At 43.8% G+C, this 16,883-nt stretch overlaps 1 protein-coding gene across 1 annotated transcript in view; it reads left to right on the top strand.

Moving 5' to 3' along the window:
* Window positions 1-16,883, top strand: part of PROM1 (prominin 1) — a gene marked incomplete at its 5' end in the record, with an annotated part of 294,047 nt that overhangs the window by 61,222 nt on the left and 215,942 nt on the right. The window contains one exon of the mRNA XM_083366948.1: window positions 14,663-14,721. Coding sequence (XP_083223074.1) covers window positions 14,663-14,721 — 59 coding nt within the window. The remainder of the gene's footprint in view (window positions 1-14,662; window positions 14,722-16,883) is intronic.

Genomic DNA, 16,883 nt, shown 5'->3' with positions numbered 1-16,883 from the left:
GGGCCCAACGGTATCTGTGCCGGGTCTGGGGTCGCAATGGTACAACATGGCCAAGTGCCTCAGTGGCCGCCCTTTCCCAGGCATCCACCAAGGCATCGACCGGGCTGTGAGTGAGGGAGATAGGTAAAGACCCAAGCACCATCTGTAACCGTTCTGGGTCCATTAGGCGCCTGGGACGGAACCACCTGGTCGGCTCCACCACCCGGCTGCAGGGGGTGACATAGCGGAAGACCAGCTGCAGGAGATAATGATCAGACCATGACAGGGGGACAATAGTTGGAAATCCCCCTCCCAAATCATCCAACCATTGCCCGGATAGAAAAATCAGGTCGAGACTGTGACCCGCCCCATGAGTCGGGCCCTGAATTACTTGGGTCAGGTCCATGGCCATCATGGAAGCCATGAACTCCCGAGCTAACTCTGACGACTCTCCCAGTGAAGGCAGGTTGAAGTCGCCCAGAACTATAGGTCTGGGAAACTCCACCGTCAACCCTGAGAGGGTGTCGAGCAGCTCGGGCAGGGCCGTTGCCACACAGCTGGGCACCAGGTATGTTAGCAACTGGCCCAACTGAGCCTGAGGGCCACATCTCATGAGGAGGGACTCACTCCCGCCTGTCTGGACAATGGTGGTCTCCCACGGACATAAGGTCTCCCATATAACCACCGCCACCCCACCACCCCTGCCCTGGGTCCGAGGCTGGTGTAGCACACAGAAACCTGGAGGGCACAATTCAACCAGAGGGACATGTAGGGCTTTAAAGGTAAGTACCAGCACCTTAAATCTCACCCGGAGGACAACTGGTAACCAATGCAGCTCACGCAGGAGGGGTGTAATATGGGAGTATCGGGATGCTCCCATCACTACCCGTGTGGCCGGTATAATGGAAGGAGTAAAATTGCCTGAAGCTTCCTGGTAGCTCCAAAGATGTCTGAGACTGTGATCCTAGGACTAGCCTGGCTAGACAAATGGAAGCCATTTATCTGGTGGGAAAAAAGAATGAGAACTGTGAGATTACCCATAGGGCCTGGTCCCCCAATTGATTCAACAGATGTTACAGGGGATTTTAGACCACCCAATGAGCAAGTGCACACGGCTGCCTTATGGCCACCTGGTGAGTTGCTCATCCCCAGCAAGTACCAGGACCTAGTGGAGGCGTTTAGTGAGAAAGAATGTGATAACTTGCTTCCTCACCGTCCCAATGATTGTTCCATTGAACTGTTACCAGGGGCCAAACTCCCTGACCAAGAATGTATGCTATGTCCCCCCTTGAAATGGAGGAGATGCAGTGATATGTAGATACAAACCTAGCAAGGGGATTCTTCAAATGGGCCAAGTCTACTGTGGGAGCCCCTGTGTTGTTCAAAGAGAAAAAAGATGGGTCTCTATGTCTCTGCGTGGACTATAAAGGCCTAAATGCTGTGAGTATGGACAATAAATATCCTCTCCCCCCTCCTGAAAGACTTGCTAACCCACTTAGCGAAGGGAAGCATCTTCACCAAGTTAGACCTGAGAGAAGCATATTACCGGGTAAGAATAAAGGAGGGGGATGAGTGGAAGACGGCCTTCAACTGCCCCTTGAAGAGCTACCAATTCAAAGTCATGCCATTTGGACTGCAGGGGGGCCCAGCCGTATTTATGCAATTGATTAATGAAGTCCTACATGAACACCTATACAAAGCGGTCCTAGTATACCTTAGTGACATCATGATATATAGCACAAATATGACTGACCACATAAAGCTGGTCAGAGAAGTGTTAAAGAAACTATTGAATTCCAAACTTTATGTCAAATTATTGAAATGTGAATTTCACCAAACCCGATTAGATTATTTTGGCTATAGAATTTCCAATGAGGGTATTGAAATGGACCCAGCCAAAGTAAAAACCATAATTGAATGGCAGCCCCTGAAAACCCACAAACAGGTCCAGAGCTTCCTAGGGTTTGCCAACTTCTACCATCAATTTATTCCTTCTTTTGCTGAGATTGCTCTACCTCTTACAGAGGTACTCAAAACGAGCAAGGGAGGGAAAAAACCACGACCTGGCCAACCGCTAGCATGGACTATGAGTTGTCAGAAAGCTTTTGAGAATTTAAAAAGATTATTTGCGGCTGAACCGGTCCTAAATCACTCCTGCCCAGGGGAGCCCTTCATAATTCAGGCAGATGCCAGCGACATGGCAGTCGGAGTGGTGTTATTGCAAAAGAATAAAAGTGGGGTCCTGAAACCTTGTGCTTACACCTCTAAGAAATTTACTGAAAGCAAGAGGAGATGGACAGTCTGGGAGAAGGAGGCCTTTGTTATTAGGTGGGGGCTATTAAACTGGCGGCACTACTTAGATGGGAGCAAGGTGCCTTTTGAAGTATGGACAGATCACAAAAATTTAGAGGCACTAAAAACTCCCCACAAATTGTCCCCAAAACAAGTAAGATGGGCACAGTACTTCAACCATTTTAACTTTACTCTAAAGTACATACCAGGAAGAAAATCTTCTTAGCTGAGGCACTCTCCTGATTGCCACAGTACAAAAGCGAATGCGAAAAAGTTCATGAGGCAAATTATCCCCAGTACACAAACTGCAGCCCAACTCACACCTTTCAGAACCACTAATCCTGATGACTCCTGGGTAAAGAAAATAAAGCAAGAACTCCTCAGTGATCAATGGTTTAAAGACAATCAGACATCCCTAACATGCAAGATGGTTTTGCTTACAAGGGGGAAAAATTGTACTTGCCTGAAGCTCTTTGTCTTAATGCCCTCAAACACAGCCATGATGTCAAACAGCCTGGACATTTTGGATATCTAAAAACTCTACATCTCACTCGCTGGCAATTTTGGTGGCTGGGACTAAAATGAGATGTAGAAAACTATGTCAGGAGCTGTACTGTATGTGCCACCATGAAAAGAATCCCACGAAAGACACCTGGGTTACTGCTGAACCTTCTCAACCATGGGAAGAAATAGCTATGGACTTTATAGTAGACCTACCTGACAGTAGAGGAAATACTGTCATTTGGACTGTGATAGACCTATTTTCAAAACAGGCTCACTTTATCGCCTGCAAAGGACTTCCATCGGCTCAACGCCTGACTAAGTTGTTCCTAAAACATATCTATTGATTACATGGTGCCCCTAAGCAAATAATTTCGGACAGAGGTGTGCAGTTCACAATGAAATTTTGGAGAAACGTTTTTAAATTAATTGGATCATCTCAAAGCCTATCAACTGCTTTTCACCCAGCTACTAATGGAGCCGCAGAATCCACCAACAAAATGGTGGAAGAATACTTTAGATGCTATGTCTCTTACCAACAAACAAACTGGACCGACCTCCTCCCTTTTGCAGAAGTGGCTTGCAATAATTCAGTACATAGCAGCACCAGCTATATTCCTTTCTGTGTAGCCACAGGGAAAGAAAGAATTCAACCCCATACCAGAATACCCTCAGTTACCTTCCGCTTCCCAGTGTCTTGATCATTGGGTGAGGGATTGGGTAGAAGTTTGGAAAAATACAAAGGTGGCCTTAAAAAAGACCTTTGAGACCTACAAAAAGCAAGCTGACAAAAAGGGAGCTCCCCAAAGAACATTCCAACTTGGGGGAAAGGTCTATTTGTCAACCAAATACTTATGCCTTAAACTACCCAATAAGAAATTTTGACCAAAATTCTTGGGGCCTTTCCCCATTGTGAAAAACATCAACCCGGTCACAGTAAAATTGAAACTACCCAGACTTTGGGGAAAAATTTACCCGGTGACCTCCCCCTAAGAAAGCACCTGGACCCCTCATGGTAGCAGGTCAGACCCATTATGAAGTGAAACGTATTCTTGACTCTAGAATCTTTAAGGGAAAATTGCAATACCTAGTACAATGGAAGGGATACCCATTGTCTGAAGCCATTTGGGTGAAATCTGCTGATGTGAAAGCTGACAGACTTATCAAAAGGTTTTATGAGAAACACCCCAAAAGCCAGTTCCTAACTTGTGTTTTGTTTACATTACAGGTTCTGTCCTTTTTGTAAGGGGGGGCCGGATGTCAATGGTGCTAACATCGAATGTTATTGCTTGACAAGAGATAAAGAAGTAGCCTTTTCATATGTTAAACTTGTGTATTGCTTTAAGAGATTTAATTTAAGGTTGGAAGGGGGGACGAGTAGGATTGTACTTTCAAGGCCATCTCTAACTAAAGAAGATAAGACCTTGGTGGGTTTTCTAATGGAAGGGAAACTGATTCTTTAAATTAATTGGAGAATATGATTAATGATAACATTAGAATGCTGGAGAATTGTCTTTTAATATGTTGTGCAAGGGGCAGAGATTTCAGATTCCAGCTTCCTTCAAGTAAGCATTTGCCGGTGTATTAGGCTAATAAAGGACTTTTAAGGTAAACAATGCCTCAGAGTCACTTGAAAAGCCCATACGTCGGAAACTTGACATCATGTTTTTGACACCTTGCTGGGCGACTGGTAGTACTTGGATATTGCCTTATCCTAAAAGTGGTACAATGTGTGAAAAGGTTGAAAAGCCCTGCCGTAAGGGGTAGGGCAATCTTGGCAAAGGAGGGGATTAATTGATGGTAGAAGTTGGTGAAACCTAGGAAGCTCTGGAGCTGTTTGTGAGTCTTTGGGGGCTGCCATTCAATTACAGCTTTCACTTTGGTTGGGTCCATTTCAATGCCCTCATTGGAAATCCTATAGCCAAGATAATCTAATTAGGTCTGGTGAAACTCACATTTTGACAGTTTGATGTAAAGCTTGTCATTCAATAGTTTCTTTAACACTTCTCTCACTTGTTTTAAATGATATTCGTGCTGTATATCAGGATATCATCAAGATACACCAGAACCCCTTTGTATAGATGATCATGTAGGACCTCATTAATCAACTGCATGAATACGGCTGGGGCCCCCTGTAGGCCAAATGGCATGACCTTGAATTGGTAGCTCCCCACAGGACAGTTAAAAGCAGTCTTCCACTCATCTCCTTCCTTTATCCTCACCCAGAAATATGCCTCTCCCAGGTCTAATTTAGTAAAGACACTCCCCTTAGCTAGGAGGGTTAGTAAGTCCTTCAGGAGGGGGAGGGGGTATTTATTTTCCACACTCACCAAGTCGAGACCCTTATAATCCAAACAGAGATGAAGAGACCCATCTTTTTTTTCTTTAAACAAGACAGGGGCTCCCACAGCAGACTTCGCGTGTTCAATGCATCCCCTTGCTAGGTTTTTGTACACCTATTGCTGCATCTCCTCCATTTTGAGGGGGGCATAGCATACATTCTCAGCTGTGGGAGTTTGGCTCTCAGAAACAGTTCGATGGATCAATCATTGGGATGGTGTGGAGGCAGGTCATCACATTCTTTCTCACTAAATGCCTCCGTTAGGCCCCAGTACTTGCTGGGGATGAGTGGCTCACCTGGTGGCAGTGAGGCAGCCATGTGCACTCACTCCCCCTTTGGGTGGGCTAAAGTTTCCTGTAATGTCTGTTGAATCAATGGAGTGCTTGGTCCCTTTAGGTAGCCCCACAATTCTTATTCCCTTCTCCCATCAGATAAACGGCTTCCATTTGTCCAACCAGGCTAATCCTAGGATCACAGCCTTAGTCATTTTTGGAGCCACCAGGAAGTGAATAAACTCCCAGTGCTCACCTATTTATAAGCGCAGGGTCTCAGTTAGTTGTGTGACTAAAGTCCCTCCCATCAGGGAGCCATCAGCTTGCTCAAACCTCATGGGTTTGGAGAGAAGCTTTGCTCGTATGCCTATTTTCATGGCAAATGGCAAGCTAATGATGCACTGGGAACATCCAGAATCGACTAGCACTTTTAAATCTACCTGTACCCCCATCTTAGGGATTATGAGTTTGGCAGGTAGAAAGGTGGGACGTGTCAACTCACCATTGGGCTGTTCTCTCTGTCATCACTGTCGTAAGCGGGTAGAGCGGTGGCGGGTCCAGCCTGAGTTCTGACATTCTCCTATATGTGGGACGTGACTTGGGCAACAGGTTCCTGTGTGATCCAGTTGTATATATCTCTCATTGGCCACTGGGCTGGTCTCTTGCTGCTGGTCCTGGTCTACTCTGTTGTTGGGGATAGGGAACTGGGCAGTTCACTGCTTAATGTCTCTGCTGTCTGCATTGGAAACACTTGATCGTTGGGCCTGTAGGTGGTCAGGGACTTTCAGTAGGCACAGCAGTTGGAGATTTTCAGGGTTGCTGTTCTCTTGGGATCTGTATCACCCCAAATTGTTGCAAGGCCTCCATCAGCTGCTGCATACTCGGGCTGCGACCACCCCCACTACTGTTGCACTGGCAGAGACTGCTGGCCTCCCATCTGTGGTGGCTGTGTTTTCCTCCATTGCTTTATGGGGCCTGGGCTGGGTGGTAAATAAGCATGTCGGTCCAGGGATTGGAAGTCCTGGTGATGGCCAGGGCTCTTATCTCGTCAATGGCGATCTGGGCCTTGGGAGAGATGATGGTTGGAGCTGTCCCTCTCTGTTGGGCTGGAGCTTTGAGGACAGGAGGGCTGCCTGGTTTGCAAAGGATGGGCTGATGGTTCCCCTTGGCAAGAGTTGGTGGCTGCCTTGTCGATCATCCTGATCGCTGGCATATGGGGAACAGGAAGGTTGCTCTCTGCTTCTCATCTCTAGGTACTCAAACCTTTCCACCAACTTTTCCACTGACTGACTACGAGCTGCAGACAGGTACTTCCACTTACCTGAATCCTCAGTGGCAGACAATTTTGTAGTTCTCCACTGGTCTGAACACGACATGCAGGAATCCCTTTGTGGTAGCTCAACCTTGTCTGCCTTTGAAGCACTTGAGGTGGCAGTGCCGTCTCGAGGTGTCTGGAGTCTCCACTGGGCTGGGCCCATTCTGAAGACCAGATCAACTATCCCCACAGTTTGGGCTTTGCCCCCAGCTGGGAGGCCTGTAAAAGCTCCTTCTACACCAGCGCACTGGCTGTTGCTTCCCCCACTGGGGTAGCAGCTGCTGCCAGGGTGCTGGTTTCAGGCGTTCTCTCTTTCTCCAGGCTGAGATCTTCCACAAATCTTTGTCGGCTTATCACTCAATTCTAGGGACAGCAACTGGGGCTTGGGACCCCTAGATCAGGGGAGTCAAACTCAATTTCATTGAGGATTGCATCAGCATTGCAGTTGCCCTTGGGGGGCTGGGTGGGTGTGGCCAGGGTGGGCATGGCCTACTGGATAGGCGTAGCTGGAGTGCATGTGGCCTACTGGGTGGGCATGGCCAGCTCTACATTATTTGGGTCAAGGGTTCCCATGGGGACCTGGGCAGGAGTGGGACAGATCTGAGGGTCTCTGACAGAAGGAGATGGGACCAGGGCAAGTGCCAAGGCATGCTCCACTGAAGGAGCTTCACTGTTCCTCTCAGGCCATGGGGGGGGGCTAGATGGTGGCACGGAGGTCTAATGCCCAGCCCAGCCCTCAAGCACCCATGGCACTAAGCCCAGCCCCACTTCCCCAAGGGGGCAGCAGGGCAGGACTAAGGCAGGACTTCCCTCAGACCCTCCCTTTCCTTCCTTCCTTCCTTCCTTCCTTCCTTCCTTCCTTCCTTCCTTCCTTCCTTCCTTCCTTCCTTCCTTCGACCCAGAATTAGGGGACAGTATAGGAAATATCAATTGTGAATGTGCAGATGGCCCTACTGTCTTTGGGCTCTTGCAAAGTCCTGGATGCAGGGTCATGAAAGGCCAGCAAGGAAAATACTCAATGTCCTAACCCACCCAAGAACATACAATATATTTAGGGAAACACCCAAAAGAAAACATGTTTATTACTTCTGTTCTCTTATCTACAGTATGCCAGACTTACTGGGTGAAATCTTTATCATATGCGTGTCAGCTTTGCTGGATGGCTTGCTTATGTAACCAGAAAGAATAAATACAAGGATTTCTTGTCTTTTGGGGCTGCTCTCATTTAGAGGAGCCCGTCTTTTTGTTCAGCTAAATAAAAACGTAAAGGTTGAAGGTAGCTTCTGGTTTCCTGTATTTTTTTACCAGCAAAACCTCAGAACCTGCATATCATTTTTGGTGAGCCTGGTTTCCAGGAGAGGTGCTAGGTTGTTCCTAGGGAGGATCAGGAAAGGGGAAGGCATTGAGTGTGCTCCAGGATTTCTTGGAGGTGCCCCCTTCTTGACTCTTCATTGTGGATTTAACAGGAACCAGTTTTTTTCTTTTTGGTTGCCTTTTACTTGTTTCTTGCATACTCAGGAGAGCTGAAGATAAGGTAGGACACACAGATATACATTACTTTGTTACACTGGCTTGCTTGGGAAGTGTGTGTGTACGTGTAAATGTGTGTATGGTTCCTTGAATTATTTCCCACAGTTGACCAGAGCTGGGTGGAAGTGTTAATGCCAGCTGCACCTAGGGCCCCCTCTTTTTTGGGGGGGTTCTGGGACCACCTAGAAAGCAAGGGGTGTTAATCTTGTACTCTTGTGCTCCAATGGGTTTTGAGTGGCAGTGTGGTTTGAGGTTTGTGGTTGCTCCTTATATATATATATATTTCCCACTGTTGACCAGGCCTAGGTGTGATACTGATCTTGGCTGAAGGTCATTGGATCTCTTGTGGCCCAACAGGCTGTGCAAGTGGTGTGAGTGACTTGAACACATGAGCTCAGCCCAGAAAGACCAGTTAGACTGAATAAAAGGACAGTTAGAATGAATAAAAGGAAGGGATGTGTCCTCAGCCCTCTTGACTGTGTCATAAGGAACTTTGGTAAGCTTAAAACCTGTTAGGATATGAAATTGAAACTCTGATTAAATACAATGCCCTCTGACACCAGGGCATACCCACTGTTTGGCCCACATGGGAATCCATAAATTTGTGAGTTTTTGAAACCATGGAGACTGTGCTTAAAGAGGCATGGATCATGATCAGCACACTTTATATGCTCTTTTGTTTTTGTTTTTTTGTTTTTGTTTTGTTTTTCTGGACCTTACATGTGAATAAGCAGGTACTTAGAGACTGGGGGCCGTGGTGATCTTCCACGCCATCGCCTTTTCCTGCTTTAGCTTCTGCTCCACCACCCATGAGGGGATCTACTCCCTCACAGGCAGGTAGCTGTTAGGAGGGGGAACACTGATGAGGTCCTGGTTTGAACTCCCTTCTCCACATCTGAACTTTATGTGTGGGAGGACTGATTGGGTTCTTACACTGACACCCCACACAAATATTCTGAATTGGTTCTGACTACTAACTAACCATGCTGGATGTCTTTTTAACAACAGAGGAGGGGCATCTGGTAGGCAATGTTACTAAAAGGAAGGACGGTCCTTGATCTGCAACTTAAAGGTTTCCAAGATATTATTGTCACTGCATTGGAGATTGCCCTCCCTAAACAGGAAATATGGGCATAATTTATGATGTTCATCAGTTGCCAGCTGAAAGTCCCAGTGACTTCCTTGAGTGCTCCAGATGTTAAGTGTGAACTATGGAACGTGGAGGGGACTTCAGGTGATGATAGACAAGTTGTTGGAAGGAGCGTATAAAGCCTACATGACATGGCCAGAAGTGATAAACGGGGGCTGAAGAGAGTGAAAAAAACCAAAATATTATTTTGCTGGCTTAAGCTCTGTAGCAGGTGCCCTAGTGTGCGTCTTTTCAACCTTTCCCTCTATTGTACTGCTTTTCAGATACAATATCAGTTACAGTATTTGAGAATACACCCCAAAACTTTTATGCAAAAACAATGCATCATGTCAGTTGTAGGACAAATAACATGAGGAAGCATTTTATTTCCTCCCTGGATACAATTCCTGCAGCTGCAGAAAAAGGAGCAAATGTGGAAAGAAGGGGATGTGCGTTTCCTTGCTGTAGACAGTGCTTTTTTTGTAAATAAAAAACCAAAAAGGTGCCAGCACTCATACACGTCACACAACCCACCTTGCCTACCCTACAAGGTTCCATCCAAAAAAGATGCCAGAACTCCATTCTGGGTGTTCTATGATGAGAAAAAAAAAGCCCTGGCTGTAGAACAAAGGGACAGCGAGTAACTTAAAGAGGAAAAAATAAGCTAAAGATCAATAAGACGTTTGTAAGCGGTTTGTTCTTCTTAATTTCCTAGTCCCCCCCCCACCGCCCTTTCAGTAGGATTAATTACTCCTATCGCCTAGAATAGGAATAACTTGTTGATGCAGCTTTTGTCTTGTCTTTGTCTCTGTTTTGTCATGGGTCCTGGTGTGTTTGGGGTTAATACTGTTGTTGGTTTTTCTGTGTGTGGGGGGCAGACCTGTCAGCTTTCTTTTGATTCATTCATCTCTACCTGGACCTCTTTCTGAAGGCAACAGTCATGCCGATAGTGCTGTTCATGTTTTACCTACTTTGTTTTCAGATCCTTTTTTCAGTCATTCTTTTTTTCATCAAAATTCCAGGGGGCTGGCACAAGCTTGCCATATTCCACTTGACCAAGCCAAGCAAATTGTTTCATCCTGTCCCCAATATTCTGGGGCATCCCCCTCAAGGGACACGGGAGTTAATCCCTGTGATTTTGCCTCTAATAAACTATGGCAAATGGATGTCACTCATGTTCCATCCTTGGCTCCCTGGAAGTATATTCACTTATCTATTGATACCTATTCAGGAGCAATTTGGGCCACACCTCAACGAGGGGAAACGGCTAATCATGTTATTTCTCCTCTTTTTTCAGCCATTACTGCCTTGGGCAAACCCTCCTCTTTAAAAACTGATAACGGCCCGGCCTATTCTTCATCGAACTTTTTGCAATTTTGTATAACCTGGAATATTGTTCTTACTCATGGGTTACCCTACAATTCCACAGGTCAAGCCATCGTGGAACATGCTAATCGGTCCTTTAAGGACTGTCTTAACAAATAAAAAAGGAGGGATCTCAGGTACCCAATTTGTCGTGGGTAATACAACAGGTTAAAAAGTTTTATTTACCTTAAATCAATTGAATGTCTCTATTCAAAATTTGACAGCTTATCAGAGACACTTTCAACAGAAAACAAGTTTGCCTCCCCCTCTAGTATATTACCGGGCATTGCCAGACAAAACATGCTTAGGGCTAGTCCTTCTAATTACTTGGGGAGGAGGATACGCTGCTATGCTTGCTCCTACAGGACCCTTGTGGATTCTAGCACATGTCCGCCCAGCTAAGGATGTCATGGCACCAGTCCCCGAATCTGGTTCCAGAAATGACCAAAATGACTTTACAGATGGCACAGTGGCCAATACGATCTTGCCAGACCAGCCGTCCAATAACGTGGGGAGATATGAAAAACCTGACCACCAAAAACCAGGCAGTGCTGCAACAGCAGGATGTGGAGCAAACCCCCAAAAATTTATGCGCTGCCATTTTTGTGGTTTTAACTGTCAATTCCTTAGCCATTATTTGTTTATGCTTGATTATTAATTGTTGCCCTTTAGTGTCAGCAGCTATCATCTCACCCAAACATTCACTTGAGCAGCGAATGAAGCAAAACCTATGGGTGCAGCTAGCTAACATCACAAAATGAATTCTTTTGCTTATCTGAATCGTATGACATGGAAAATTTGCTTTCTACGTGTTTAATCCCTGTCTGTACTCCTTTTGCAGTAATTCAAAACTTTACTGGCTTGAGTAACTTTCTGTTGTATAAAAACTTTAACTATGGGACTATATCTAATTGAGCAATCCCTGAAAATATAACATGTGCTAAAATAGTTAATTGTATATCTTCAAGTAAAAAACCTCACTGTTTTTGTATTAGTTCACCTGTTTTAAATTGTACAGCTTTTGAAGAAACTTCGTTTAATTTTGCTCATGTTTGGCTTCCGCAAGGATGGTTTTTCACATGTGGTCAAGAAACTTTTAATTACATTCCTGCTAATATTAGTGAAGCACAGTGTTGTCTCAGCCGGATGATTCCTGTTTTGCTTTCCAAACAGCAAGTTCACTCAAATAGTTTTTGACGAGGAGTTATGTTAGATAGCACCTGTGACTCTGAAACAGCTTTACTTAATAAAGCAGAATATGTAGCTTTGGCTTTATCTATAGTGGGTGTGCCAGCGCTTGCTGCTCGTGCTCATCTTAATATTAACACTATTGCATGTAATTTGGCAAAAACAATTAATGCTACTTCTATAGCTGTTTCAGCTATTAACCACGAGCTGCAAGCTTTGCATAAAGGTATTTTACAAAATTGTGCTGCTATTGATTATTTGCTTTTGCATCAGCATTTGGGTTGTGAAAGTTTTGAAGGAATGTGTTGTTTCAATCTTTCAGATGAATCACGAACCATCCAACACCAGCTCAATATTTTACACAATTTGGCCTCTGATTTGAAAATTGATCCTTTAGGATCTTGGTGGTGCTTTGTATAAGAAATTGCGAGGATATTCTTCTCCTGATTAGGACCCCTCCATTAACCCTTTTTATAAATCCTTAGCAAATAAAATAAACAAGAGCTCGATGTAGAGATGGACGCCAAGGATATGAAGGGATGTACGCAGAAAACTGCCTGCCTCAGTATCTTATTATTCCCATGCCTCTGAGCTCATTCCAAATAAAAAAGAAAAGAGTGAGATGTAGAGATGGAGGTCAAGGATATGAAGGGATGTGCGCAGAACACTGCCTGCCTCAGTATCTTGTTGTTCCCATGTCTATGAGCTCATTCCAATTAGCCTTGCCAAGGACTGCCAGGAACCAACTAGATAAGAAATACTCTGCCCTGGCTTGGGAGGTTCGGATGTTCTTTAAGATTGACTAGGGAGTATTCCAATAGACAATGCTTTTGCTGTGTGAAAATTCCTGCTTGTTAAAACTGTATAAATACAATAAACTCTGTGTAGGCAGACAGACATATTTGGGACAACCTGCGTTAACTGGTCTCTGAATGCCACAAATGTCCTAACCCACCCAAGAACATACGATATCTTTAGGGAAACACCCAAAAGGGAACATGTTTGTTAATTCTGTTCTCTTATCTACAGTATGCCAGGCTTACTGGGTGAAATCTTTATCATATGCGTGTCAGCTTTGCTGGATGGCTTGCTTATGTAACCAGAAAGAATAAATATAAGGATTTCTTGTCTTTCAGGGCTGCTCTCATTTAGGGGAGCCAGTCTTTTTGTTCAGCTGAATAAAAACGTAAAGGTTGAAGGCAACTTCTGGTTTCCTGTATTTTTTTTACCAGTAAAACCTCAGAACCTGCATATCACTTCCTTCCTTTATGTGGTGGGAAAATATTTGAGAGGAGGCAGGGAGAAAAACAGGCAAGAAACGCAGCTGGGGAAGTGTCATCTTTCATGAGGAATGAAGAAATGCACCATCACCTGGAAGTGGCCAGCATATGGCCCTCGCTTACTTCACATATCCGCCTTGGTGGGCTCTGGAGGAGGGGATGCCATGAGCAGCATGAGAGTCAATGTTACCTGCACACTGCTGCCCAGCCCCCAGCCTGCCTGGTTTTGGGAGGCAATGGGGCACTCTCCTCACAATGCCAAGAGGCTGAGCCAGGTGGCATGAATCTGAAGCGTGACACTGCCCAGCCCCTAGCCTGCCCGAAGTAGGCAGGGCCATGTGCTGGCCACTTTCAGGCAATGGTGCATTTCTTCATTCCTCACAAAGGGTGATACCTTCCTAGCATGCACCCAGGGGGCAGGGCTGACGTGGCAGGGGCTGATCCTTTGCTGTTTCCAGATGACTTTGTGGAGCTAAGACTGAATGCGTTTCAGCATAGATGGCCACCACGAAATTGTACATTGGCTCCCGGCCAGCTGGGATCAAGGCAGCCCTCACTGTTTCCAGGATGGCTTCGCGGGCCACATGAAACCACTTTGTGGGCCAGATCCAGTCCCCAGGCCTTGTGTCTGACATGTCTGCCCTAGATAGTTAGGAAAAAATTGGAGCTTTTGGCTTAATGTCATGGTTCCAACAGATGAAATTCTTCAAAGAACTTTGAGGTATTGTTTACCTTAAAGAATTTTTATTTGAGAAGCATAGCATCGGCACTAAACACAACTGAAGCCAAAAACTAGATTCCCCTCCCCTGAGCACATAGTATCAAACCCCTCCTCCAATTAACAGTCATAAATCACATTCTCCAATTAGTTTGAAACGCAGGCTCTCCCTCCAGTTCTCCAGCCCGCCAATACTTATCATCTCTTATTTCATTACCTTGGTTCACACACTAGGCCCAGTATTGTTATGTCTATTCTCGTGTACATTCCTCCCCCCAGCATCAGCTTACACTAAAAGTAAAACATAAGAAGAAAATGGTTACATGTCTAACTGTTGTCAAAGCAAAAACATCTGATGTTAGCAGCATTGACAGAGTACTTTGCAGTATTTTGAGGGTGCTAAAAATAATCCCTTTTACCTTGTTCAACTCTTTGGTTTTAAGCAGTGTGTCTTTTCTATTGCATATTTGTTTCAGGACCTGATAACCATCTTGGGACCAATAACTGTGGGAAATTTTAATAGAATGACTATGTGGAACTTCTAAAAACCCATTTTTTCAACCCTAAAAATCCTAAAGGCCTCTGTCAGTAGAAATGCTTATGGGATAGTGAAACAATAAAGTGGGCCCTATCATTTCTCCATTGAATACTGGTATCCTATGATTATTGGGTATAAATGGTGTTTACAAGTTTTTTTAATTATCTTTTTAGATTATCTCTAAAAGCTGGAAATGTTCTTGCTTTTTTTGCAGATCTTATCAAAAAGTTAGTGCAGGAGACATTTGGAAATAACCCTGGTGATTATCAAAAGGTAACTTTATTGCTTTATTTACATTTTCATGTAATAGGCTTTTGAACAGGAAATAATTTTTATAAACTTTATGCAGAATTGACTTGCGAGGCCGGTGTGTGGTGCAATTAGTTCACATGGTTTAATAAGATGGAGGTTTGTTGTCACTGTGATTTGGGGGGTGGGAGCACGAAGGGAGGCTCAGCTAATCTCAATGGTTGTACTTTGACAATAAAGGTTCATTAAATATATATTTGAAATTTTCTTTGCAAGCTAAATACCATTAGGTTAACTCTGCCACATTTCTGGATTAATTTTCCAGATTCTACAGGTGAAGATCTGCCTGCTGTTTCCTTTTGCTTTGTGTCCAAGTAATTTACATATAATTCAGTATTTTCCCAAAAGATTTATGAGATCTTTAAAATAAAAATGAAAACATTATTTCTTTTTGCATAGCGCTTCTTTTAAACAGATCACTTTTGCTGATAATATATTGTTGCAAAAGGATTTTAAGATAAACTGAGTTCTGTAAACACAGTGGAAGTTTCTCATCACTCAGACTTCTGAATACAGTTTCTTTATGCTTGTTTCTTCCTTGCATAATCAGCTTTGGGAGAATCTCTTTACTTTCAATTCTTTCCATTTGAATGAAATTAACCCTTTCTGGCACAGCATGTAGTATGATGCCGTGTGTTCATGGATGTGCTCATGTTACAGAATGGGCTCCACAGTTCTGATAACCATCTCCTGTTGTTTAGATGGTTTTTCCTGAGAGCCTTAGAGAGGGCAGTCCTATCACAGAAAGGGAAACTTGGAAGGAAAGGTAGAATCCATTCAATCCAACTTGCTGCTGCTTCTTCACCACTGGTCACAGAGATGTTGTAGGAGCAGACCTATGCTTCAGAGGAAGCATATTGTTTTCAATATCTGCACAATGATTCCATCCCTGATTCTGATTTGGGCAAACTGACTAGGAACTATATGCAAGAATAGCTGGCCAGTCTAATAGTGTAGAGCACTGATTCTCTGTTCCTGTAGTACAGACATGTCAAATTCGCGATGTCACATGATGTTGCACAACATATTGAGACGGTTTTGCCATTTCCGGCAATGGGGTGGGCAGGCTTCTGTGAGATACATTCAGCCTGTGGGCTGGCAGTTTGACACCCCTACAGTAGTTGCAGCAAAGCATCATGGTCCGTTAATGGAATATTAATAATCCTTGGAATATTCGCTTTTACCTTTAGAACGAGCCAATCAAAAGAAGAATAAAACAGGACTATCTAAAAGTTTGGCTGTATGCCCAGACATTCCTTATCTAAGAGTTTGAAACTTTTTTGAGAAAAGACTTGCCTTTGGTTTTTTTTGGCCTTACAAGACAGACTATATTGATAAATAAATGATACTTGGAGCCATCTGCTCCCTTGGATTATAACTATTGTATTTTGGAACTATAATAAGCTGTTTTAGAAGAACTGGAAATTAAACTTTTTTTTGAATAAAATTTGGTGGACTATAATCCTGATATTTTTTGCCTCCTCCTTTTTATCCTTTTTTATTCTGGGAGGTTTTTTACTTTTTCTTTTTTCTCTTTTTTCTCCTCTTTTCATTATCCTTTCCTCCTTTTTCTCCTGTTGCTATTTTTTTTTACCTTTTTCTTTTCTTTTTATTTTTACCTATTTTTGTGGATTTCTCCTTCTACCAATAGGAGTTTATTGGATTATAAAAGCTGGCCATTTGGCTACCCTGTGTATTACAATATAACATATAGAGACAAAGATGAGCATTTCAAACCTATCTAAACTTGGGAGAAAAGGATCTTCTGCCCCCACTTGACCTCTGCAAGTCCATTATATAAAAAATCAGTCATGACAGCAAGATAAAATGGAAGCCCAACAAAAAGACACTCAGGCAATTTTGCAGGCAATTGCAGCTCAGACGGCATACTTGACAAAAAACTATGAAGACTTGAAAAATGATCTTGATAAAATGAATCAAAAAATTATTAACATAGATTCTCAAATTGAAAATTTTAAACAAATGATTACAGATAATCAACAAAGGATCCAAAAAATAAAAGACAAGTCAGTGGAAGTTAACCAGAAATTAGCATCCTTAAAAGATGAAAATGAAAAATTGGTCCAAATAAATGGAGAATTGGAAGATTCTCTGGCAGTGATAGA

The sequence above is a fragment of the Vipera ursinii genome (genome assembly GCF_947247035.1).
Source record: "Vipera ursinii genome assembly, chromosome: 7".
Classification (NCBI taxonomy): domain Eukaryota; kingdom Metazoa; phylum Chordata; class Lepidosauria; order Squamata; family Viperidae; genus Vipera; species Vipera ursinii.
The sequence above is the reverse complement of the archived record's forward strand: the minus strand, read 5'-3'. Positions and strand labels throughout refer to the sequence as shown.